The sequence below is a fragment of the Pollachius pollachius genome (assembly GCF_949987615.1).
Source record: "Pollachius pollachius genome assembly, chromosome: 9".
Lineage (NCBI taxonomy): Eukaryota > Metazoa > Chordata > Actinopteri > Gadiformes > Gadidae > Pollachius > Pollachius pollachius.
The window spans coordinates 23500028-23527517 of NC_136942.1; the positions used below are offsets into that span (position 1 = coordinate 23500028).

General features: G+C 47.9%; 1 protein-coding gene across 1 annotated transcript; it reads right to left on the bottom strand.

The window, feature by feature from the left end:
- Window positions 1–1330: 1330 nt before the first annotated feature.
- On the bottom strand, window positions 1331–26449 carry rassf8a (Ras association domain family member 8a). The gene is made up of 6 exons (XM_079744090.1): window positions 26328–26449; window positions 13338–13520; window positions 10476–11251; window positions 5906–6088; window positions 5577–5742; window positions 1331–3767 (listed from the first exon to the last, which is right to left on the bottom strand). The coding sequence occupies exons 2-6, from the start codon at window positions 13438–13440 to the stop codon at window positions 3646–3648; spliced, it is 1350 nt and encodes a 449-aa protein (XP_079600216.1). The 5' UTR covers window positions 13441–13520; window positions 26328–26449; the 3' UTR covers window positions 1331–3645.
- Window positions 26450–27490: the final 1041 nt, after the last annotated feature.

Here is a 27490-nt window from a genome sequence, read left to right on the forward strand (position 1 = left end):
ACATGAGTTGTTCTAAATTATTGCTAATGAATTGTAAAATAAATATGAAAACCAAACTTTCGTTATGCCTTATTTTTACATATTTTATGTCATCTTAACTCTCAGGACCCTTCACTAACACCCTTACTTAACTCTCAGCACCCTTCATTAACATCCTTACTTAACTATCAGCACCCTTCATTAGGACCCTTATCTTAACTGTCAGTACCCTTCATTAACACCCTTATCTTAATTGTCAGCACCCTTTATTAACACCCTTATCTTAGCTGTCAGCACCCTTCATTAACACCCTTCACTTAACTTTCAGCACCCTTACTTAACTATCAGCACCCTTCATTAGAACCCTTATCTTAACTGTCAGTACCCTTCATTAACACCCTTATCTTAATTGTCAGCACCCTTTATTAACACCCTTATCTTAGCTGTCAGCACCCTTCATTAACATCCTTATCTTAATTGTCAGCACCCTTCATTGGTTTTCATTTTCCTATTTTAATGAGAAAGCGCACCCATGGTCTGAGTGAATGTTTACATGAAAATTAGGTATCAAATGTGTATTAATGTGTGTGAGGGGTTAAATGGGTGATGTGGTTGATTAAAGTTTGATTGATAGGATTAATCCTATGTGACAGTTTATTGAGTACTTTAAGGTAAGATGTCTTATTACAGTCTTCTGTGTTTTCATGAGAATGCATGTGGAGCCAAATAGTCACACATACTTAAGAATTACATTTCATATTCTTTAATCAGTCAAAGGAACACGTTGAAGAATGTACAGTAAGCCAAGGTTTTATGCAGGTTGTCATGTGACCCAGGGAGGAAGGATTACTCTCATTCTCCCACAGTTCAACACAAAGGGATTGTGCTCTTGGCTCATCTCATCCTTAATGGGGATCATTCAGGAGGGATTTTACCCTCAACTGGTTTACCCTTTGATGTTTTTAATCACCCTGCTTTAATTTTCCACGATTTCTTCTTTAAGGAATGATATCCATCACATGAAAGAATGAATCAACTTACTTCCTCAAGTTTAACTTTTGTTTAACTCTAAAAAACAGTGTTTTATATATCCATTAATGACTAAATGTTGAATATTGTGGCAAACATTCACAACACTGCATCGATGTCAAACATGCAATTGGACAGAGCCATTTATACTGTTATCATTTTCATAATCATGTTTTGAATTACAAAAAGTATGTACTCATACAGATTTTGGTTCCATATTTGGTTTGAAAGCGTTAAGCTCACCACCGTCTCCGGGTCTGTGATGGTGAAAGGGTTCCCTCTATTGGTGAACAGGGGGAAAAAAGTGCTCTTGAAACATAAATGCATTTGTCGATGACAACATTTTTATTAAACCATGCCTCGTTACATCAGCAGGCACTCAGCCAATCACCGGTCAACATTTTGCTGGACATTAAGGCAGAAGAAACTAGAGTTGTACATTTTGACATCATACAGGAGGAGGGCACAAGACGTAGAGCGGACCCCCGCGGCTGGGCTCCACTGTGGTGCCCCATCCGGAGGGACCAGAGTGTTACGCTACGATGACATCAGGTTGTAGTATATGTCCATTCAGTGTTGCAGCACTTATCATAGAAACAATCTTAACCAATTGGAAAGTGACGTCATAAGCTGGCTAACCTTTGTGGAGTGCAAGGCTGTGAATGGATTCTTCTGAATAACACTGCTGTGAGATCATTCCTTTGTTTGCATGGTTTATGTCCTCGCTTACTTACATTTTGGAAACAATCAAGGATCTGATACAAGCATCTGTGATAGACCTGTGCTTTGTCTATATATATGAAGTACAACGGTTTTCACTCTCTACATTGAAAATAAGGCACTTGTGTTTATACTTAATAGCTGCTTAGTCACTTCTTAAAACCACACACACACACACACACACACACACACACACACACACACCTTCAGGTTTAACATCTAACGTTGAAGGTACAGTTGCTCTAGGAACATCCAAATATGGCCACATCAACAACACATGCAACAAGCCCATATAGTCTTTGGCGAGCCATCTTCACAGATTAACAAGAATAAAAAAAATGGCTAAAATAAACCGTAGGGTTATCTTCAAAAATAATAACACAGTTTAATTGCAGGAGATACTAAAGACATTGTATAGCTATACATTTCATTGTAAATGCAATGTTTCATAACATAGTATTTGGCTAAATAAATGTGAATGTGGATAAAACTTAGTGAACAAGAATTCTGGTACTTCAATTGGAAATAATAGTTTTCCTCAGCAACCAAACTATTTGCTATTTGTGCATAGGTAACTTGTCCTAGTCAATAATGTCCTTGGTTGTATCGCTCCTTCTACAACAGCGGGCGTGGCCCGCTCCGAGCACTCCCCGAAACGTATGTTTCTCAATTGCAAGAAATTCGAGGTGTGACTGACTTCAGCCAACTAATTCCATTAGAGTGTTGCTCTATAGGCCTACTAGACGCGTGCCGTCCATATGGGCAGCTTGGGCGGCAAACTGCTTGCAAAAGCATGCTCCCAAAAAATAGTTTGTAAATCATTGCTCCGAGTCTTTTTTAACAATGTGATTGTCACATTAAAGGAGACATATCATGCCACCAGGTGTGAGTGTGATTAGCCTTACAAGCCGTTTCGAAAATCTGCCCCATATGACATCACTAGGGGGCGTGTCCACCTAGATCTGTGCTGTATAGATGAGCAACGTTTACTTCAGTCCACTGGGTAGGCTGGTAGACTGATCTGTCAAGCACACATCTAGGTGGACACGCCCACTAGTGATGTCATATGGTGGTATGATATGTCCCCTTTAACTATCTATAGTTGTTGTAGGCTTTCCAACTATTTTTGGTCTGTTGACATCAAATTTCGGATAATGGTGGGCGGCGATTCTAGCGGAGTCTAAAGTCTCATGCAATGTTGGGGCAGGGCAGCTCAGTGATCGCGTTCCTCCGTATGGTTAGCGCATAACCCTTCAGGCTTAAATAAGGACTTCAATCCGCGCAAACAGTGGAACAGTTCTCCTCCTTGTCCGTTCCATTTGGGAAGACGCAGAGGTGAACTGTCCCCCTTCCCCTTTCCCCTTCTCAGACAGCTGCTGTGCACGGCACGCTCTCAGCAAGCAGGGTCGCCTGCAAACGGAGGCGGCACCAATATGCCAATTCCCAACACAGTGATATGATAGATCATAGGGAACCGCTTCGCGGCGCATGATGATATTTTTTTTGTGTCATGAAATAATACCGCCCCGGGCGGCTGCCCGCTTCGACCGTGCCTAAAACCGCCACTGGGAACTACGGCGTGTGGAAAAGTTTGAAAAGCCGAAACTCCAAAACACACACTTCCAAGAGATGCACATTCATGCTGCGGTCGAAGCAATGCAGAGCACTGCCGTCTCATCGTCATGCTGTTGTTTTCTAACCCCCCCTGCAGAGGAGCCTTCATAAAACATGACCCTACCCTTCATCAGCTGAGCCTGCTCCAGGTCCCGGTAGGTAGGGACATGAGGGGCTGAGGGAGACAGATCGGTGCATAGGAGAGGGACTGAGGTATATTGTACCAAGAGTCTCGTAAGGGGTTCTGGCGTTGGGGGGGTTGAGGAGAGACGCAGGGCGGACGCTGTTCCCCCGGGCCGGGCCTCAGACATAGATCCCCTCGGGGTTCAGACCAGACTTCAGAGGGCTGTGCAGGACGCGGAGGCGACCGGGTACCGGGTGGGAGTACAGGGGACGCTTCAGGGAACCACAGAGAGCTCCCAACTCTGGAACAAAGAGGGGAAATCATTGTTGTTTAATGACACATGTGACGATGGTTCAATCTATGATTTCGGAAAATGAAACATGGACAGATAAGACTGCCTGTCAGTTTAACTCCCTACCCAGTCTGTTGCTCTGTCACTGCTCTCATTACGCTGACTGGAGGCTAGCAGACTTGTTGCTAGGGAGCTAGGCGTGTGTTTTAGGGTGCCTTTGAGGTGGGGGGGGGGATATTTCCAGTTGGATACTTAAAAAATTGAGTTCACTCTGGCTGTCTCCAAATGTCTCTTTCAATAAAATGTCACACCACAAGGGGTCAGCATTGTGCTGTGAACAGCAACTAGTTCCCTCAGCTCCATAAAAACGAGGACCAGAGCTGTGGCTGATGAACACATTCATTAGGAGGACACCATCTTAGAAGAGACCACTGAAGGGTTTTGTTGTCAGGCAAAATATGTCTTGGCATCTTAAAAGGACTTGAGTGTGGTTTGATTTGTTATATTTCTACCCTTGTGGGTAAGGGATATGAACAGAATTGAGTTTTTAACCCATCTAGAGTTTTCGCGCGAGCATTGCGTGCGCTCAACCTCTAGTTGTTATTAACTGGGGTAATTGTTCAATGGAAAGTGTAGTATACTATGAATGCAAAACAATGATTAAATAGCTGTTACTGTTATTCAGGGCTGCTAAGTGCATTGACATTTTAAAATGCAAGGCAACTACTATTGGTTAGTTGAAAATAATTATCATCATTGAGATTAAACATCTCTTCCAGTGTCCTGGCCAAGACAGGCGGCAGTAGCCTACAGTCACACATAGCATACACACAAAACATAAGAAAAAATAAAACAACTAAAACAGTCCACAGGGGGGAGGGGGGATATAAATATCCCCTCCCTTCAAAGATGAAGAGAGAAGGTAAGACTGAAAGGAATCGGGGTGATGTTGGGTATTCCTCCTCCAGGCCATGGTTGGCATGGGGTCCTCTAGTGCCACTGGGGGGGTCTCCTAAAGCAACTGGGGGCCTCTAGTGCCACTGGGGGCCTCCTAGGGCCACTGGGGGTCAATTTCCCCTGCACCCTAAGCAGTGTGGGTTCAGGAAACATCATCCCACTGAGATCACAAAGGGCTATTTCTTTGAACCAATGACATCCGGTCTTGGATAGGGGGAGTGTTGTTCATACTGTTTCCTTGATTTAAAAGGCTTTTAATATTGTCAATCATACTGTTATTCTATACAAACTGGTAAGTCTATTTCATTTCAAGAGTCCTGCCTAAATTCAAGAGAACATTGCACAAGAGTTAATGACATAAGCTCATCTTAATCTGACTGAACCATTGGTACATCCAAGTTAAAGAGCGGTTATACTTATTGTTGAGCACTCAGTGGCGACCACACTTATCTTACTGCGCTAAAAGCTAGTCCAAGTCAAAGGTGACCTCGCTTTAACCATTTAACACTCTTTACAAACCATCTGGGAAGAGTCTTGATAAGGAGAGACCAAGGATTTTCCATCCCCGGATCACCATTGAACAGGACAATTGGTTTAACTTTTATTGCAGACATGTCCCCGATGTATAAATAAATCCATGATCTTGCACCACCATCACTTCAACTATTTCTGTCATCCTGCAGGGACAATGCAGTGATAATGTGCGTCTGCTTGTCATCATTGCTTATTGTGTTGTGTTGAGTTAATCAGTGTTGATGGGTTCTGCCCAGGGGCTGCAGCGGTGAACCAGCAGTCCCTGCCCAAACTCTGGCCGTTTTGGTTGTGCACGACCCCGGTAAATAGACAAACAAAATAGATCACCGATGCTGTGGCCGGGGCCCGGAGGGGCCGGGGCGCTCCTCGGGGCCAGCGGGTCGCCGGGCTCCGCCGGCAGCACGGTCACCTTGGTGCCCGTCTGCTGGATGAACTGCTGCAGGTTGACCTGCCGCAGCTCCTTGGTGAGCAGCTCCAGGTCCTGCTGCATGTCCTGATAGCACAGGAGGGCTAAGGGTTAACCCTGAGGGGCCATTTTAAACTGGGCTGGTACGTTGAAGTACCTGAACCACAACCCACCCCTTGGACAGAGCGCCGGTCATATCATAAACCCCCCAGGGGGCACCAACCACCTCCCCGCTTCACACCCTCCTCACCTGGAGCCTCCTGCTGCTCTGGCCCAGAGAGCGGTCCACGGCGCGGCAGCTGCTCTCCAGCTGGAGGGCCTGGCGGTCCTGGGCCTGGAGCGCGGCGCGGGCCCTGAGGGCCTGGGCCCCCGCCTCGGCCTCGCTCAGCCTCTGGCTCTCCTGCCGCTCCTCCTCCAGGCCTGCTTCAACACACTGACACCAAGGGGCCGCTGAGCAAGTCTGTTTCTATTGAACACGCGCTCCTTATCCACGTAGCCATCGCTAGCATGTCGCTCTTTAGATGATGGGCTGATGGATTGACCCATGCGCCTCTGATGTTAACGTGTTGTTATCGTTATTCTATGAATACGCTGCGTCTAGAACCGGAGCTCCTCCGCCAGCGCCACCTCCTCCTCCACCCGCCCACCTCCTCCTCCGCCCGCCCACCTCCTCCTCCACCTGCCCACCTCCTCCTCCACCCGCCCACCTCCTCCACTCACCCCCACCTCCTCCTCCGCTCGCCCACCTCCTCCTCCACCCACCCACCTCCTCCTCCACCCACCCACCTCCTCCTCCGCCCGCCCACCTCCTCCTCCACCCGCCCACCTCCTCCTCCACTCACCCCCACCTCCTCCACCTGCCCACCTCCTCCTCCACCCGCCCACCTCCTCCTCCACCCACCCACCTCCTCCACTCACCCCACCTCCTCCTCCGCCCGCCCACCTCCTCCTCCACCCGCCCGCCCACCTCCTCCTCCACCCACCCACCTCCGCCCACCCACCTCCTCCTCCACCCACCCATCTCCTCCTCCACCCGCCCCACCTCCTCCTCCACCCACCCACCTCCTCCTCCACTCACCCCACCTCCTCCTCCACTCACCCCCACCAGCCCCACCTCCTCCTCCACTCACCCCACCTCCTCCTCCACTCACCCCCACCAGCCCCATCTTCTCCCCCACGTCCCGCTCACAGCCCCACCTCCTCCTCCTCCACCCCCATCACCTCCTCCTCCACTCACCCCCACCAGCCCCATCTTCTCCCCCACGTCCCGCTCACAGCCCCACCTCCTCCTCCACTCACCCCCGTCACCTCCTCCTCCACTCACCCCCACCAGCCCCACCTCCTCCTCCACTCACCCCCACCAGCCCCACCTCCTCCTCCACTCACCCCCACCAGCCCCATCTTCTCCCCCACGTCCCGCTCACAGCCCCACCTCCTCCTCCTCCACCCCCGTCACCTCCTCCTCCACTCACCCCCACCAGCCCCATCTTCTCCCCCACTCACCCCCATCACCTCCTCCTCCACTCACCCCCACCAGCCCCATCTTCTCCCCCACGTCCCGCTCACAGCCCCACCTCCTCCTCCACTCACCCCCATCACCTCCTCCTCCACTCACCCCCACCAGCCCCATCTTCTCCCCCACGTCCCGCTCACAGCCCCACCTCCTCCTCCTCCACCCCCATCACCTCCTCCTCCACTCACCCCCACCAGCCCCATCTTCTCCCCCACGTCCCGCTCACAGCCCCACCTCCTCCTCCTCCACCCCATCACCTCCTCCTCCACTCACCCCCACCAGCCCCATCTTCTCCCCCACGTCCCGCTCACAGCCCCACCTCCTCCTCCACTCACCCCCGTCACCTCCTCCTCCACTCACCCCCGTCACCTCCTCCTCCACTCACCCCCACCAGCCCCATCTTCTCCCCCACGTCCCGCTCACAGCCCCACCTCCTCCTCCTCCACCCCCGTCACCTCCTCCTCCACTCACCCCCACCAGCCCCATCTTCTCCCCCACGTCCCGCTCACAGACCCACCTCCTCCTCCTCCACCCCCGTCACCTCCTCCTCCACTCACCCCCACCAGCCCCATCTTCTCCCCCACGTCCCGCTCACAGCCCCACCTCCTCCTCCTCCACCCCCGTCACCTCCTCCTCCACTCACCCCCACCAGCCCCATCTTCTCCCCCACGTCCCGCTCACAGCCCCACCTCCTCCTCCTCCACCCCCATCACCTCCTCCTCCACTCACCCCCACCAGCCCCACCTTCTCCCCCACGTCCCGCTCACAGCCCCACCTCCTCCTCCTCCACCCCCATCACCTCCTCCTCCACTCACCCCCACCAGCCCCATCTTCTCCCCCACGTCCCGCTCACAGCCCCACCTCCTCCTCCTCCACCCCCATCACCTCCTCCTCCACTCACCCCCACCAGCCCCACCTTCTCCCCCACGTCCCGCTCACAGCCCCACCTCCTCCTCCTCCACCCCCATCACCTCCTCCTCCACTCACCCCCACCAGCCCCATCTTCTCCCCCACTCACCCCCATCACCTCCTCCTCCACTCACCCCCACCAGCCCCATCTTCTCCCCCACGTCCCGCTCACAGCCCCACCTCCTCCTCCACTCACCCCCACCAGCCCCATCTTCTCCCCCACGTCCCGCTCACAGCCCCACCTCCTCCTCCTCCACCCCCATCACCTCCTCCTCCACTCACCCCCACCAGCCCCATCTTCTCCCCCACTCACCCCCATCACCTCCTCCTCCACTCACCCCCACCAGCCCCATCTTCTCCCCCACGTCCCGCTCACAGCCCCACCTCCTCCTCCTCCACCCCCATCACCTCCTCCTCCACTCACCCCCACCAGCCCCATCTTCTCCCCCACGTCCCGCTCACAGCCCCACCTCCTCCTCCACTCACCCCCACCAGCCCCACCTCCTCCTCCACTCACCCCCATCACCTCCTCCTCCACTCACCCCCACCAGCCCCATCTTCTCCCCCACGTCCCGCTCACAGCCCCACCTCCTCCTCCACTCACCCCCACCAGCCCCATCTTCTCCCCCACGTCCCGCTCACAGCCCCACCTCCTCCTCCTCCACCCCCATCACCTCCTCCTCCACTCACCCCCACCAGCCCCATCTTCTCCCCCACTCACCCCCATCACCTCCTCCTCCACTCACCCCCACCAGCCCCATCTTCTCCCCCACGTCCCGCTCACAGCCCCACCTCCTCCTCCACTCACCCCCACCAGCCCCATCTTCTCCCCCACGTCCCGCTCACAGCCCCACCTCCTCCTCCACTCACCCCCATCACCTCCTCCTCCACTCACCCCCACCAGCCCCATCTTCTCCCCCACGTCCCGCTCACAGCCCCACCTCCTCCTCCACTCACCCCCACCAGCCCCACCTCCTCCTCCACTCACCCCCATCACCTCCTCCTCCACTCACCCCCACCAGCCCCATCTTCTCCCCCACGTCCCGCTCACAGCCCCACCTCCTCCTCCACTCACCCCCGTCACCTCCTCCTCCACTCACCCCCACCAGCCCCATCTTCTCCCCCACGTCCCGCTCACAGCCCCACCTCCTCCTCCACTCACCCCCACCAGCCCCATCTTCTCCCCCACGTCCCGCTCACAGCCCCACCTCCTCCTCCTCCACCCCCATCACCTCCTCCTCCACTCACCCCCACCAGCCCCATCTTCTCCCCCACGTCCCGCTCACAGCCCCACCTCCTCCTCCTCCACCCCCATCACCTCCTCCTCCACTCACCCCCACCAGCCCCATCTTCTCCCCCACGTCCCGCTCACAGCCCCACCTCCTCCTCCTCCACCCCCATCACCTCCTCCTCCACTCACCCCCACCAGCCCCATCTTCTCCCCCACGTCCCGCTCACAGCCCCACCTCCTCCTCCACTCACCCCCACCAGCCCCACCTCCTCCTCCACTCACCCCCATCACCTCCTCCTCCACTCACCCCCACCAGCCCCATCTTCTCCCCCACGTCCCGCTCACAGCCCCACCTCCTCCTCCTCCACCCCCATCACCTCCTCCTCCACTCACCCCCACCAGCCCCATCTTCTCCCCCACGTCCCGCTCACAGCCCCACCTCCTCCTCCTCCACCCCCATCACCTCCTCCTCCACTCACCCCCACCAGCCCCACCTCCTCCTCCACTCACCCCCACCAGCCCCATCTTCTCCCCCACGTCCCGCTCACAGCCCCACCTCCTCCTCCACTCACCCCCATCACCTCCTCCTCCACTCACCCCCACCAGCCCCATCTTCTCCCCCACGTCCCGCTCACAGCCCCACCTCCTCCTCCACTCACCCCCATCACCTCCTCCTCCACTCACCCCCACCAGCCCCACCTCCTCCTCCTCCACCCCCGTCACCTCCTCCTCCACTCACCCCCACCAGCCCCACCTCCTCCTCCACTCACCCCCATCACCTCCTCCTCCACTCACCCCCACCAGCCCCACCTCCTCCTCCACTCACCCCCATCACCTCCTCCTCCACTCACCCCCACCAGCCCCATCTTCTCCCCCACTCACCCCCACCTCCTCCTCCTCCACTCACCCCCACCAGCCCCATCTTCTCCCCCACGTCCCGCTCACAGCCCCACCTCCTCCTCCACTCACCCCCATCACCTCCTCCTCCACTCACCCCCACCAGCCCCATCTTCTCCCCCACGTCCCGCTCACAGCCCCACCTCCTCCTCCACTCACCCCCATCACCTCCTCCTCCACTCACCCCCACCAGCCCCATCTTCTCCCCCACGTCCCGCTCACAGCCCCACCTCCTCCTCCTCCACCCCCATCACCTCCTCCTCCACTCACCCCCACCAGCCCCATCTTCTCCCCCACGTCCCGCTCACAGCTCTGCAGCCGCCGCCGCAGCTCCTGCAGCCGCTCCTCCAGCTGCCTCTCGTTCTCCAGCTCGATCTGCAGCTCGCTCGCCCAGAAGTCCTCCTCCTCCGCCTCCGCCTTGTTCTTCCTCAGACGTCTCTCCAGCTTCAGGATCTCCTCCGTCAGCCCCCCTCCACCCTCTCTGTCGCCGCCGTGGCCGCCTCGCTCCCCCAGGGCCCGGAGCTCCGCCTCGCCGGAGGCCAGCCTCTGCTCCAGCACGGCCAGGGTCTCTCTCTGGAGCCCCACCAGCCGCGCCAGCTCCTCCATGCGGCAGGCCCAGAGGCCCCCCAGGGGCCCTGCCGTCTGCGGCTGGCCCCCGCCGCCGGCCCCCAGGAGCAGCCTCCTCTTCGCCTCCGCCTCCCCGGCCCTGCCTCCGCTCAGGATGTCCCTCAGGCCCCTGGGGCCCCCGCCGAAGGTCAGGGACTTGCGGCGCGGCTCGCGGCGCCGCATGGAGCGCTCGTTGGGTGGGCGGAGCTTGGCGAGCGGCGGGAGGCTCTGGCGGAGCGGCCCCCGCTCGGGGCCCCTCAGGGGGGGGCCTTCTGAGGGGCCCCGCTCTGTGAGGGAGGGCCCCGTGCGGAGCAGGATGAGCTGGACGTCCCCGGCGTACTGACCCCAGGTGCTGAGGGAGGACACGGGGCTCTCGTGGGGGGCGAGCAGGCGCTCTGAGTCCCTCCATTTCTCCACTAGAGTGTATCTCCCAGTGCGACCTGGAAGGGAACACACCATCAGAGTGTGTGTGTGTGTGTGTGTGTGTGTGTGTGTGTGTGGGAGTGGGGGGGAGTCCTTCTTTATTTGATTATAAAGGAGGTGGCCGTACACAACCTCGACTTCAAATGAGCCCACGATACACGCCTGTGAAGTATTTCAAACGCTTGTGAGCAAACAGGAACACCTTAAAGATCAGACAATCCTTCTGATCCTGTAGCTGCTTTTCAGTGGATCCATGTAGCTCGTAACATTCTAAAAATGACAAGATGGGGGGGAAGGAGGCTCGGAGAGGAGAACCCTGTCTGGTGGGGGAGGGGGAGGGAGCCAAAACCTCCCTTGGACGTGACGGGGGAGGAAGTGAGGTCACTACAGTCTGCTGCACAGCTTCCTTGACTCTCAGAGCACAGTGAGGAGGAGAGAGGGGGCGCAGAGATCCTGGCAGACTCATCAGCCACCACACGAGGCCTCTCCCCCCTCCGCTGGCACTAGGTGAAGACTGGGATACACCACCATATGGGGCTCCTCTCTCCACAATACCAGTAACCAGGCTGCTGTTTATGCAGGTCTGCACCACATTTAGATCGCAGTAATAAGCATTATTACAGCATTAACAAAGGGGTAAGGGTTGGATTTATGGTTAGAGGGTAATGGATACGATTAACACAAACCCTAGTTAACCTTAGTTAACATGAACACAACAATTATTACTAGTAAATAAGTTGACTTATTTCACTGTTAACTATTAGTTAATGATTATTACTGCATTAACCTATTAATAGTTAATCAGTGGTTGATAAATGTAGCTTACTTTAAAATGTTACAGATCAAAAATATGACATTTTATAAGCTTGACAAATGGAAACATAAGTTGCGGCCTTGGGGTTTGAGCATCAAAGACATTCTGGTGAATTTGTATGCAATTGTGGGGGAAATGGAATGGAAATGAAATTAATGGCTTAACACCATGACCCACATTCTGAAACATCCATTAACATCCACATTTGCCTCAAACAATGTTAGGCTTACAGCCTATGCAAATAGTTGTGAAATAATGTTCTTGTTGTTCTTTTAATTGTTTGTTACTCTGACCGTTCTGTTTGATATTGTGGAAAGGATGTTAGTGAATGATTCAGAGCATGATGCATTTTAAACGGCATCACCTTTGGTCTTCTTTTTCCTTAAAACAATTGTAGCTGAAAATAAACATAGCCAAATTACAACCAATAGCTTCAGTCACTGAGGGCAAAAATAGGCCCAACGCTAGGCCCAGATTTTTTAATTTAGTTTTACAAATCAAGAGTAGGCCTGATTTGACTAATTGGCTGTGCATCCTTTCCTTCTGCCCTTCGTCACTGGTGGATTTGTATCAATTCACATAATTATCCCTCCCTGCTATTTTTTAGTTCACCAAAACACCCTCAAACAACTTGAGTCTCACATACTTATGCCACCATACGCCACTAACAGTGCAAGCAGGCCAAGGGCAACCAAGCGCACAGTCCTTCCTCCCTCACTTTAAAACCGCCAGCCGCCGCTGGAGAATGGAAATACATTTACCATGAGATCATGTTCTCACGTGCTGTGTGTGCATGTGTATGTGTTTCCCTGTCTCTGTTCTAGTGTTACCACTTTGTACAGCTGACAACAGCTAACAATAAATAATATTATTTTTAAGAATAAATGTGCCTCCTGAATGTGATGTGCGTAGCTGAATGGGGCCGCAGGCCTACGCTACTGTATGTTGTTTTATTTGATAACATCTGTCATAATGGTGGTACTTGGGGAGACAAATATTTTCTGTGGTGGTACGCGGTATAAAAAGTTTGAGAACCACTGCTCAAGTGATCTGCAGTGAAAAAACTATTCAACCAAATAGACAAACGGTTAATGGCATCAGTGCAATCCTGGTTTGGAAACATGATGCTCCCAGTTATCAACGCTACAAATATTCACCACACTGCCCGTTACAAATTCAATACTTCTAGTTGAAAAATGATTTTAAGTTCCAATTTGTGTTCAAACTATCTCCCAAACAGAGGAGATACGAAGATCAGGAGGAGCAGGACGTAGAGCAGGTGGTCCTACCTATGGCCTGGGCGAGGGCGATGACCACGTCGTGGCAGGTGGTAGCCTCGGTGACCCCGCAGACCACCCTCTGCACCCCGTCCACCCAAACCTTCAGCTCCATGTCACCAGTCCATGACGGGCCCCATGGTGGGACGGCTCCTCTGATGGCGGCGTAGGGGACTGGTCCTGTCAGCTACCTTACTGGGAGAGGAAAACAGGAAATGCCGGGTCAGGATTCCAGGAAGGGCTCTCCAAGGCCGGTGATTGGTCGTCCCTGCCGTGATATCACATCCTTTATGTAGAGAATAAATGCAAGCTAAGCTGATGCGTCACATAGCATGCAGCAACGGTTATTTTATAAACGAAAACATTTGAATAAAGAATAACTTTATTTTGCTTAATAAGGATAAGGAGAATATTAACTTTGGAATGGTCCTGCTTAGCATGGGGTAAGCAGCCGGACTTAACACCGTTTCTCTGTTCTCATCCTGAGAATAGTGTTAGGTCTGTGTGGGGTGCTTACAGGAAGACCTTCCAACCGGGACTCTAAAGTCAAGTTCCTGCTTTTGTTTCACAAACCACATGAGAGCAGAAGAGAGAGAGCAGCTTGATGACGTTTACAAAAAGCAGGAAAAGGACAGGAAATGTGCAAGGGAGAGAAAAAAGGCTGTTAAAGTTAATGATACCGAGGGGGAGGAGGGCAAAGGAAAAGCTAGCACATCGAAGATTAAAATATGCACTTCACACAGAGCAGTCATACAAGGGACTAGACAAAACAAAGGGAGCAATTTAGTTATCAGTGCATAAAGGACTATTTGAAATATTAAGTTGGTACACTGGTCAGTATTTTTCATTGGAGCCACTCTAGCGAAGCGGATAACCGGTTAGTCATTTTCAGATTGATATCAGAGCATGGTAAAGAAAACACTGCAGGAAAAGGAAATTTTCCTTCCGTAGGATTGCACATTATGCGTCATTAAGCGGTTTCTCTGGGACATTTCCTCCAAATCGTCCATGGGGTTAGTCTGTTTGGACCATAACCCAGACAGGGTCAAACATGGCACAGCTGAAGCAACATAGGACCACTTTCAAACACGTTCACAACACTACCCAACATAACCTACCAACTCTAGACCCTAAGGACACTGAGACTCCACCACTGAAGCAGAAGGCTTCTGAAGCCTACTTTAGAGGATGGCTTGCTGGTACACAACTGTGTCATGCGCACGTGTAAACACATAAGGGGTAGCTGCTAGGAAGGAGTTGATCATTCTTGGCATATTTACAGCTGGTTCCAAAGTGATTTTGTCTTTCATCCCGATTGCCCTTAAATGGAAGAAAGTATTGGGATTAGGAGGAAGCAGCCTCACGTGTACCACAACACAGACATGGCAACACTGCAGCGACCCACAACCCTCTCTCCATGACGTCTTATTACTTACAAGCCAAGGTAGTTTAGTATAAAAAAATGTATTGTACTGTAATACAGTTCTCAGGCACTTAACAGTATTTAGGAACACTAGATTACCCCGCAAATATCTTGCTTTTTCATTTTTTTTATGTTACTGTCTTGGTTCAATGCATGCTTTTACAGAAGGGATTTATTTATTTTAACATTATTTTACCAACCAAACCGCCATCAATACATTTTAAAGTAAGTAAAAAACAAACAAGTGAAAGTTAAAAGTTCTAAAGGATGAAGGTGTAGATAAGAGTCACAAGTGCAGCAGAAGAGAGCCCACTTTTAAAACTGAAAAAGAAAGTCTCCTTCCTCTCAACTCCCTCCCTCCTGACGTTCTCCACTATTGAGAAGTGTTGCATTTCCCGCACATGTGATTGATAATCAAGACAGATACTCTGAACCAATGAAGGAAGGAATGGCTTGAATGGTCAGATATGGCCCATGTTTGGCTCATAAAGAGGAAGGCACAGTGAACTTAAAACAGATATTCTCAGTCCATTTCACTACCTGATAGCTGACAAGTGGCTAGCCATTTCCAGCCTTTTGTCAATATGACCCCAAAAAGACCCATGAGAAAAACCACCAATAGACAAAAAGGTTTCCATCTGTGGAAAGAAATGGCTGACTTTCCTTTTCATTTAAGTGAAAATGCAATATTTCAAGAGAGTTAAGGCATAAACTGTGTTTTCATAAACCAGAAATTATGCTCTTTTTTTCAGAATCTTTGTTCATTGAATGCATATTAACGTTTGCAAACGTTTTTATCTTTGGTATTGTGGTTTCAGAAATCAGTAAAACACGATTACATTATGGCAGTTGTGTTGTGTTGTTGGAAGTCGTACGAGTAATAGATCTGGGAGAAAAATTGGAAGCTGATGTTGAATTTATGAAAGATTAGTCCTAGAAGTAACATATAAAAGGATAATATTAAAGTGCCATGGAATGAGCCCCATAGTTAAAGATATAATATGTACAAAAGTACTTTACTAAATGATTAAATGACCATGTACTCATTAGAGAATAAGGAAACAGGCATATTCAAAATACTGGGTTCTCCAACAACAGTGCTTGTTTTGGCCTGTGCGTTGTAATTCACTATTCTGAGTGCCCTGGGTTGCTAGATTGAAACATTTTGCCACACAAACACAGCGTGTTGCAGCCATGGAAGCAAGACAACAGGATAAACTGAGATTGTACAAGATTCTACCCAACCTAAGGGCAGATCCTCTTTTAAAGAAAACGACATGCGAAGAGTTGTGCTAGTTGTGGGTAAATCTTTTGGTTAAAGTAAAAGACAAGATTATCTATTTGGTGGTTTTAGATTTACAGGAAGTGATGTAATACTACTACTACTGAGAGGCCATCAAAAGAAAAGAAAAAACACAATTTATGGGGGCCTAGAATTAATTGGGAGTCAGATAAAGACGACTGGCCTCTTAAATATGAATAAGGGCATTATGGTCTAATGAATGAAACCTTTGGAGGCTTAGTCCTACAGGAAGTGACACCAATAGAAGGTGATCTAGGGCTCAAGGAGACTTGGAAAGAGCGAGAGACCTGGGTTCTCTTTCATATGAAAGTAGGCTTCAAACACATTCACATGAAAGAAGGGCACCATCCAATGCTCCGCCGCCTGATGGCTCAGCCAACTGCCTGCTTGCGAGATTTGGAGCACATTCCCAAACCTTTCGATCCAACATGCATGAGAATCAGACCTCTATCTAATTTGAAGAAAAAGTTACGAGCTAAATGCACAAAAATATGTTTAAATCAGGTAAGGAGCATGCCACGGGCTCCTTTGAACTTTTGCCCCTTACATACAAAGGAAGTTGTCCACATACAAGCGTTGTGGTTTCTATCTTAATTCTCCAACTTGAAACCGCCGGCCAATCTCTGCCCATTTCCTCTAATGTTTCCCTTACCTTCATGATCTTTCCAGATGGCTAAACATGACAAAATTGATGCACAGGTTCCCCTGGGTCTCAGGTATGACGTATCCATGATGAGATATCTACCTCTTGCAGAAACAAAGTTAGCCAAAACAGCCATTTATTTGACTGGGTTGGAGCATAGAAACACGGCAGCTCACCGGATGGTAACCGGATGGTTCTGGACTTCTTTCGGAAGTCCAGAACAGAAGAAATATGTCATCCCTGCCGCACTCTTATCCTAAGTTTTGTATTGAAAGAGCATCATCAAACCTTTACTTTACATAACACAGAACCAGGGTCTCCCCATGTCAAGGCATGTGGGACACCAGGCCTCAGCTGTCAGGAGGTTGTTTTAAGATGTCCAGTGATGGGTATGGGGAGGCTCTGTGGGAAACATAGATGGTTGAAGGTTAACCAGTGACATCTGTTGTTTACGTGAACGCACCTCTGAGATTAACAACAGAGCAAAAGTAGACTCTATCTGAATGGAGGTCCGCCTCCTGCCTATTATATAACCATATATTATAGATGTATATCTGTAACCATTCATCAAATATCAACTGGAAGATGCCTTTACATAACATTCACCACTCACAGATAGGACCGCGTTGGTTGCTTGTTATCAAAAGTAAAACGTGTACTCGAGTAAACCTCAAGCAAACCATAATCATTTTGTCGTAACTTCATCTTCTAAATACATTTTATTTTTTGTTGATATGCATTTCGTTTTTAATCAGGATATACAATTAAATAATTAATTAAAGCCTTCCCCTTTGCGTATGGTTGTTGACTAAAACCGGCAACATTTAGTGGTTGGTAGGCGGAGTTCCCCGGAGTTAACAAGTTTTAAAACAATGAGTGCCTGCCAAGAGCGTTCCAACAACAGAACCATAAGTACATAGCAGAATGGTGCCTCTCTATATAGACAGCAGCACGCCATACGACCAGCATTCAATATTTCTCCACAATTGGCCAATTAGTACCTTGCCCTAAACAATGTAATTTTCAAGCAAGAGGACAATACAAGGAGCAGGGTTTGCAAAGAAACTGAACCTGTGTTTCCACAACACACCAACGATTGAACAATTTCTACTCAATACGTGAGTAGCTCAATACGAGATGGTGGATCCAAATGAGAAAAACACATAAAATCAGTGGAAGTTCCACTGATGAGAAAAAGTCATGTCAATGTGTAAAGCTACTTAACTAAATGCAACTTATGCAACAAGAAAGGACCTTTTGAGAGGACATACAGGCAATAGAAAATATCATAGAACAATCTCAACAGCCAAAACACTATTGAGGAAGAAAGAGACTGATTAGGAAGATTAAGAATTGTCCTATGAGGTTGGCATCATCTCCATCAGCATTTTCAAAGGTAGAGCCAATGAGGTTTTGGCACCCAGAAACCAGACACTGGTGCTGTGGTCACAAGGCTGAAAGAAACGGGACCTTCTCAAGAAGATCTTTTACCATGCAAGCCACGTCTTGGAGGTGCAACAGGTGCAGATGTGTGCTCATGGTGAGCTAGCTGACAATTCAGGATAACTGCAGTGGCAATCTAAAGATTCTCGTCCCTTGGCACTGAACTAATCTTCGGACTTGACTTCAACCTTCAACGCATTCTCTGACACTTCAACTACTTTGGACTTCGTAACTTCAATTTTAAATCATTAACCTTCGTTCAAACGTTCAACACATCAGCACACTTGTAGGCATGTCGTTATTATTTATACTTTTTTCAGATTCACAGTTTAATTTCATACCGGTTTCGTATATTTCCAGTTGGTCTCATTGAGTTACGTTGCGGCTCGAGCGCGAGGACGTTCAGGCAGGGTTGCCAGATTTGGCGGTGAGGCTGGAGCGCGATAGCCCAAGGCAGCTATGAAAGGTCACTATTGTGGACGTCTCAGAGCCTAAAGAACGTCAATATTTATCTTAGAAACATGATATCAAGCTTAAACGGTTACGTTATTTCATGATAGAAAAAAAAAAAATCGATTGGAAATATGATTTTTATATATCAGCGTTTGTCTGTGGGGACCCCCATTTATATGGCTAAAAGCTTGCTGCATAACCGGGTGTACTCCCGGTAGAAGCTAAATACTAAAAACAATGCTTGCCTGTCCAATAATAATTAGGGGCGAGGCAGGGCCATCAGACGTCTCACTCAAACCTCTGTGCCAATCGTAAGTAGATATGATTCATGATGTATAGTCGAGCTGGTGTTGACTGTAAGGTGGATTTCGGTTCTACATAAATGTAAGATCATATTATGCATTACTATTTTGAGAGTCGTTTTATTTTAACGTAAAAGTTATGAAGTCAATTAGGTCGCATTCCGGTGTTTATTGTGCTCACCATTGGTCTTTTACATGCCTATGTGTTGTGTATTAATGTAATCTTATTGACTGTCAGTGTGTTCTTTACACAGACCTTTTGAGGTTTATGTGTGTGAAATTGGACAATTGGAATGTCGTCATACGGGGACATGTTACCTCCCCTTCTCTGCTTTGCCTGCCCAGAGAATTTGGCCTGCCAATGAGACAATGAGCTACGACTGTTGTACACTTCTTTGTTATTTGGATAACTGTTCTGCTGTTGGTGTTATGGCGAATAACACGTCGGGTTCTCTGACGTCTCTGGTATTTCCACAACGAGACTCGTAGTGGGGGTTATCTCAGCCATGTTGGAGAAGGAATTGATGGAAAGGAACTTTGGCTTTGACTCCCTGAAGTACCGTATTTTCCGCACTATAAGGCCCACTTAAAAGCCGGTAATTTTCTCAAAAAACGACAGTGCGCCTTATAATCCGGAGCGCCTTATATATGGATCAATTCGTGTTTACAAATGAACAAAGTTGTCAGAACGCTTAATAAAGTTTGACTTTGTCTGACTGTTTTGTTGACATTCCCTTTATGGCTGGTTCAGACCACACGACAGATATTCCTCCACTATTAGGAAGGTCACACTATACGATCACAGAGCCAGGAAATCGGGCGGAAGACTGGCCACACTACAAGATTCGAGGGTGCGATGCTCTATTTTGTATCATTCACGTTTGCAAGATATTTTAAAAATCTAAGGTTTGGAACTGCGTAATTGTGTTTTACTTTTTTGTCATAAAGGTTCCAGTTTTATATCTGCTAAATGCAGCAACTCGTCCTCACAGTTGCGTTGCGCGTGACGAGCTATACAATTAGCACAGCTCCATCTAGTGGATGCATAACGCATCCCCAGTCAAACGTTTGACTGCAGTATCTTCTATGCTATGCGCCTTATAATCCGGTGCGCGAGGCACCACCACCTCAGCACTGCCTGCTGCCTGCTTCAGAGACGGTGGGCCTCGGCAGCGGGGCTCCGGCGGGAGACCATCGCGGACAACAATCCCTTTCTCATCCATGTCGCGTTTCAGTCTACTTCAGATTGATGTGGAAGTGGAAGTGGAAGACCAACAGACGTCTGAGAACCCAACGCAGTCGTTGGCCATTTTATCGTCTGGAGGCGCACACAGCTTTTGGCCGTGACAATATGTATTTTATGATATAGATATCTATGTATAATATGATATTATTTAGATATAGAGCTCCAGGACTGTAACGCAAGTGTTGTGTACTGCTTTGATATTTGGATAACCGTTATGCTGTTGGTGTTATGGCGCATAACACGTCATGTTCTCTGACGTCTCTGGTATTTCCACAACGAGGCTCAAAGTGGGAGTTATCTCAGCCATGGTTGAGAAGGAATTTGGGGGAAAGGAACTTTGGCTTTGACGCCCTGAAGTACACAAACCGCGACAAGGAGGAGAAAGGGATTGTTGCCGGCAGCGGGCAGCGGGGCTCCGGCGGGAGACAATCACGGGCAACCATCCCTTTCTCCTCCATGTTGTGTTTCAGTCCAATTCAGATTGATGTGGACACGGAACAACCAGAGACGTCGGAGAACCTGACGCAGTCGTTTGAGATTCATAATATCGTCTGGAGGCGCACACAGCTTTTGGCCATGATAATATATATTATATGATATAGATATCTATGTATAATATGATATTATTTAGATATAGAGCGCCAGGACTCCCGCCAGAGCACCCAGAGTGTTCTAGAATATTTACAGAACACGGCCAAAGGCTGTGTGCGCCTCGCCATTGCGATACATCCACTGTAAACGGAGCGCATGGTACCATGGCCGCATGCTGCTCAGTGCCACACCCCCACCCTCCTCCTTGACCCACCTCTCTCCTCCACATTTGCATTAAAGCTACAGACACTGAAATGGTGCGTTTGGGGAAAGCTCAATGTGCGACTGGCTCGTAGTGGCTGTAATTCTGCAACACGGCTGAATTTCAGGAGACTTCAAATACTGTGTTAGGGGCCCGCTAATATTTATATTAAAGTATCCATAAAGTAGCATGCCATGGGACCTTTAAATGGTGTGCATGTTTACATTGTTAACTCCATTTAGACTGTTCAAATCCCTTCACTTGATTTAAGCTTTACGTCTCAAACTATGTTGCTCTTCTAAAACATATTTTCTACCTCATTTTGCACTAAAGCACTCACCAGATTTTCTGCAGGAAATGCATTTTCTAGTAGTAGTTAGTATAAGTGATGAAGGAAATACAGAAGAAATCTAGTTTCCACCAATTTACAAATATTGGAAGTGAGTTTTCCAATGCATTTCAAATCAGAGCTTCCATAGCCGTCTTTTTACTCTAGTAGAGCACCTGGATACACTTCTGAACATGAGTGTCTGAACATTTTGAAATTGAACACGTATGTGTTAACTGCGGCTGATGTTCAGGGCAGGGTGCTGTCTGCTTGCTGGAGAGCAGTGTGTCTCCCGGCAGGTACAATACCAGCTGGAACTCTCAGCGGGAAAATCTGGTGAATATCCAATATCTTTCTTACTCAAAGAAAGTCTTTCAAATGACATAAAGTGCTTCTGAGTTGCATGATTATTCACATACATAACCACAGCAGCGCTATGCTGCTTTACTCCTCACTTTCCATTTAGATGTCGGGCGTTCCTGGCCGTTATATTTTAGTGATGAAAGCACATACATACACAGCCAATGCGGGGTCAGCCCTTTAAATAACACCAACTTACAATGTACCTACTGCGTCGTATTACACATTGACCACAATATCTTTCATGGCAAATAAATAAGTTGTAAAATATTAAACTGCAACTTCTCTAGGTAGACCAAAAGTAGGTGAATCCCACTGTTCATTACCCTTCTCCGGCCTCCACCCCAACATCTGACAGAGCCACAGCCAGAGCAACAGGTTTGTAACATAACAAAGCAATCTGTTGGTACAGAGGAGCACTGGGAAATGGGCCCTCTTCATGAGTGTGAATGCGAGTGTGATGACATTTAATATTGAAAATAAACAATGTTACTCTGACTTGCATATAAGAGATGTTTAACCAGAATAAATAATTCATAACGCATAATTCACAAACAATAAAAACCCAACAATTCTTTAGATTTCTATTGCCTGTGAACCAAGCCATTTGTTGTGTTGGAGGTTGTTGCCAGGCCAGCCCAGCGATAGAGGGAAGCATGCCATCTGCAGCTCTACAAACCCCCTTCCTTCCCTTTGGCCGTGCCAGTGTTTGGAGGTGTGCCCACCCCGCCTGTTCCCTTGATCCATCATTGGACTGGGAAGGCAAGGAGATTGAGGAAGAGAGGGACAGGATTCTGCCGATGAAATTATACATTTATAGTGAAAAACAAATAAAATACAATGCAATCACAATGGTTGATTTGGTCTTTTGAGCGACTGTGGAGGACGAGGACGTATTCCAGCCTGCCACAATGTTGAGATGGAGGGGGAGTCGCAGGCTCTGTGTCTATTGAGTTCCTAAATACTAAGAACAGCAGGCCTCCACCACCGTGCTGCGGGCTGCACATTGACCAGGATTTCTTCTTCAGTAAATAACAATAATGTTGGATTATTTATACTAAATATATGTATATCTGCATTATGAGTGTCGTACTTGAGTAATCTACAAAACTGCAGCATGCTGGTGAATGAGAGTAAAACAAGCAGCCATTGAATACAATGGAGACTTTATGCTATTCTGGTGGAGGGGAAGTAGGAACAAAGATCAGAGCAGGGCGACCAGTGAAGCACTCACAAACGCTAATTAACACTTCTCCAAGCAAGTGCATTCCATTGTTCATTACAATGAAAGACCAATGGAGTCTATACTTTGAAAATGACCACAAGACTTGGGGGCAGAGACAAGTCTGAGGCAACACAACCCAGGACAATGCTCTCCTTCTCCTGAAGACATCAGGTCGCTCTTTACTCACTGGTGGTAGATAGTAAGGATTGGTTATAGTACTTCAGACTCCTTAGTATCCATTTCAAAACAATGTTTAATTCCAAATGTACTTCCTGTGTAGCGCACCATTTTATTACTAAGAGTTTATACTGGTCAGTAACTGGTACCAGAACACTTCTGATCTCAGGGGGTAAGGCCTACCACGACACAGGCTGATACACGCAGCAGCACTCACGGAAACAAGGAGTAAACCAAGAAGAAAATACAGAAATGAAGTCGAGAGAAGGGGAAAACCCAAAGGGGATGAGAATCCCCCGCAGCTGAGATACTCCTGCCTAGCATGCAAAACAACACGACCTCCTGCATGCTTTTATACAGCTCCACAGTAAAGAGCTGCTGCCTTGATCCTGAAGTTTGGAAACTGATAACAACAATCACGCTCTGCATTCTCGGGCAGAGAGCAACAGCCTGTGACTACCAGAGATACGAGAGCTATGGGCACATGGGCCTGGGGTATTTTGTCTGGGTTAACAAGTCACTCCATTTGATCCTGATGCATTGCCCCCATATAAAGATTAATATCATAGAAGCTGTTCACACTGACATATGTGGGATGTAATACAATTTCTAAACACAATAATTATTGATGCAAAAAATATATTATTTTCAGTGATTCAACCAAACCCAAGAGGTGTGTTATTGATTGTGATGCATCGTCTTATTCTCCATTCCATTATGATCAGAACAAGTCATGCTTACCATTTAAACAATAGATAATGAATCCGGGATGTTATGAAGTTTACTGAATATTATGAGTTGGCATTTGCAATATTAAATGGGGAAACTCGTAGAATTATTCCAAATAAACACGTTTTTTTCTTTTAGGTTCCTTGTATTGTGTTCATTTGTGTGCGTCATGTAGTAGAACCTACAAATGTTATACAGCAGCAACAGCAACGGTTACACAGATTCAAAGATGCACAAAGAAGCCATAGTAGGGCTGTTTGATAGGAAGATATATTGATATATCGAAGATATATATCGGGGCACGAGAGAAAAAATAAGTCTATAGATAGATATTAGCCTCTATTGTTTCTATCGCTATTTTACTTTATGGCAGTGTTTTACGTCATTCAGACCCTGCTTTATGTTTACTAGACTTGCTCGACAAATACAAAAATCAACAAATCGACTTTGTAAGGGTCAAAAGTATTTTTCTTTTCACTTGTACTATGTACTGCAGCTACCCTAGCAAAGTATGTACCTTTCCACACAGTTTGAATACAATTGGGACATACTACAGATTATGTCACTGATCAGTGCGCCGGTAGTTCCAGCCATGTGTCTTCTGCTGCAGTGGACTGTGGGGCACAAGAGCCAGAAACCATGCTGGTTTGCATACTGCAAAATGCCACCGGATGTAGTTCAATATCCTGATACTGCATGTTCCATACTTGTATTGGGACATAGGCCTACTATATATTTTTCTTGCATACTAAATAGTATGGTAGTACGGGCATTGAAACGCAGGGAGAGTCTTTAGACAGCCGGTGATCTTGATGATCGGGTCTAATTAGAGAGGGTAGGCCTACTTGCTGTTTATTGGCTGTCCATCTGAGAATTGTTAAACCTGAAACAGTGTTTTTATATTTGGTTCTGATTTTGTATGTTGCTATTGTTCTTATTTATTTATTACTTACTGGCTGCAGTACTTGAGATTGATGAAACCTATGAACCTTTATGATGACTTTATTTATTGGCTGCATAATTGGACATTTCTAAAACTAGAAACTGAGTGTTTACTTTTGTCATTTCATAACCTTTTTATTTAACCTTTTTCTCATTTGTGACAGAAATGCTCAAGTCACTTAAAAATAAAAAGAGACTTTAATTTGTATGTAGTTGACAGGATTATCCAAAGGTAGCATATGGTGGTTTTTGGTCGATTTTTCTTATTAAAGAGTTCACAGAAAACGTACTATATCGTGATATTTATCGTTATCGAGACATGAAATGACCAATATTGCAAAATAATATTTTGTCCATATCGCACAGCCCTATGCCAGAGTAACAGCAAGAGTCTGTAGTTACTACTGGCAATATGTAGACAGATGTAGATGGACGGGAAGCTGGAAGATGTGTTATGCAGTAGCTTTGAATTTAGGATAAAATCCCAAATCATAGGATTTAATTGAGATTGCGTGTCTAGTATGAAAGCCTTCAGCCCGCAGCATACTGAATCCCCCGGTGCGAGCCGCCTGCACGACTTTTAAACTACCAGCCTCCAGAACCCAGAGCAGACCCTCTCCGGCCCAGAGGTCAGGGCTGGCAGAACCGTGAACATCTGGACGGCAGGTTTCAGCCATCATAATGCCGCCTTTGTTCCCATGCCATATTAATCTCTCAGGGCTTCACAGCCAGCAGGGGAATAACAGTACAACCGAAACATGTTATAGTTGCTTTGGTTTGAGGAAGGCCAACTTCATAAAGCATGCATTTAATTATTTAATATCACATTACATTGAAAATGCACCGCATGCATCCATAGCATAGCTTCTGGAAGATGGTTTTCTTTAAATATATGTCGCCCCACTAGCCTAGCCTAATATTCAGTGATTTGGCCTCTGAATAAAATGACCTGGACCATATGAACATGACCAAAACTAAAGCTGGACTCAGAAAAGTGATCGAGTGGCCGACATCTGAGTTAAAATGCCAACTAAACTACTAACTTTCATAAATAATGTTCAACTTTAAGGGTTTCCTCCGTATTTTCACCTTCAACGATTTGATATTCCATTGTCTTTGTGAGGTATTTAAATAATGGCATAGAAACCCCAACCAGAAGTTCTCTAAGTCTCAACCAAACCAAAGCTTGATTATGAGAGGATTCAGACGTGCAGACACAATTCATCACAATGATGCAGATGTTAATCACCAGGTTTGTTAAGGTCGACCCGATCATCAACATACACTTCCATCCAGACATACCGCTGAACTATGAGCCTCCTGACTCTTGATGTTCCGTTATATGTCTCCCAATGGTATGAAGGCTGAGCTTCGGCTAATTCCTGGATCAGAGGAGCCTGATAGTTGTCCCAATATAAACAGGATTTATAGATGTAAAGTCTATAGCCTGACGGACCGATCCGAGTCCGCTTCAGTCCTCGTATTCAGCCTGAAGTTTAAGGAAAAATCTGTGATGAAGGAATTTCGCCAATGTCTTCCTCTCCTCCATTGCCCACTTCACCACCAAACGCGACAAAGTAACATCTTACCTGCGGTACAAGAACAAAATAATAAATTAGATCAAAGATGTATTACCGTTCGGTTCGTCTCCGGAAAGTTTTAAGTTGTCCTGTGCTGCAGCCCTTGCGGTGTTTCCATTATACTGCGGAAAACGACCCTCTCCCCATTCCTGGTGAATCCATGACAGAGGAACTGGGACACCGCAAGGAATGCTGGACTATTTAAAGCTGCAATAGGCTCGGTCTGCTGCTTGAGGAGGAGAGATGGGGCTTAAAGCTGCAATAGGCTCCAGGCTCCTTGAGGATGAGAGATGGGTTTAAAGCTGCAATAGGCTCCAGGCTCCTTGAGGAGGAGAGATGGGGTTTAAAGCTGCAATAGGCTCCAGGCTCCTTGAGGATGAGAGATGGGTTTAAAGCTGCAATAGGCTCCAGGCTCCTTGAGGAGGAGAGAAAGGGTTTAAAGCTGCAATATGCTCCAAGCTCCTTGAGGAGGAGAGATGGGGTTTAAAGCTGCAATAGGCTCCAGGCTCCTTGAGGAGGAGAGATGGGGTTTAAAGCTGCAATAGGCTCCAGGCTCCTTGAGGAGGAGAGAAAGGGTTTAAAGCTGCAATATGCTCCAAGCTCCTTGAGGAGGAGAGATGGGGTTTAAAGCTGCAATAGGCTCCAGGCTCCTTGAGGAGGAGAGATGGGGTTTAAAGCAGCAATAGGCTCCAGGCTCCTTGAGGAGGAGAGATGGGGTTTAAAGCTGCAATAGGCTCCAGGCGCCTTGAGGAGGAGAGAAAGGGTTTAAAGCTGCAATATGCTCCAAGCTCCTTGAGGAGGAGAGATGGGGTTTAAAGCTGCAATAGGCTTCAGTCTCTTGCTTGAGGAGGAGAGATGGGGTTTAAAGCTGCAATAGGCTCCAGGCTCATGCAAGGCACATGTGGTGCATAAACTTTTGAATAATTTGCTCTTTATTTGCTCACTGAAGCAAATGATTCAGGCACATTAATTAAAATTATGAGGCAAAAATGCAATACCAGAGAAACAATGGTCCAAGTTCCAACCCAAAATTAGACCTAGTCTAGGCCTACATTAGAGCTTATTTCTAACAGATCGACAGATTAATTTGACCCGCAATTTATTGTATGACTGATTTAGTGATGAACTGTATTATAGCTGCAATGAATTTCAAGGAGAATGTAATATATATATATATATATATATATATATATATATATATATATTTACATATATATA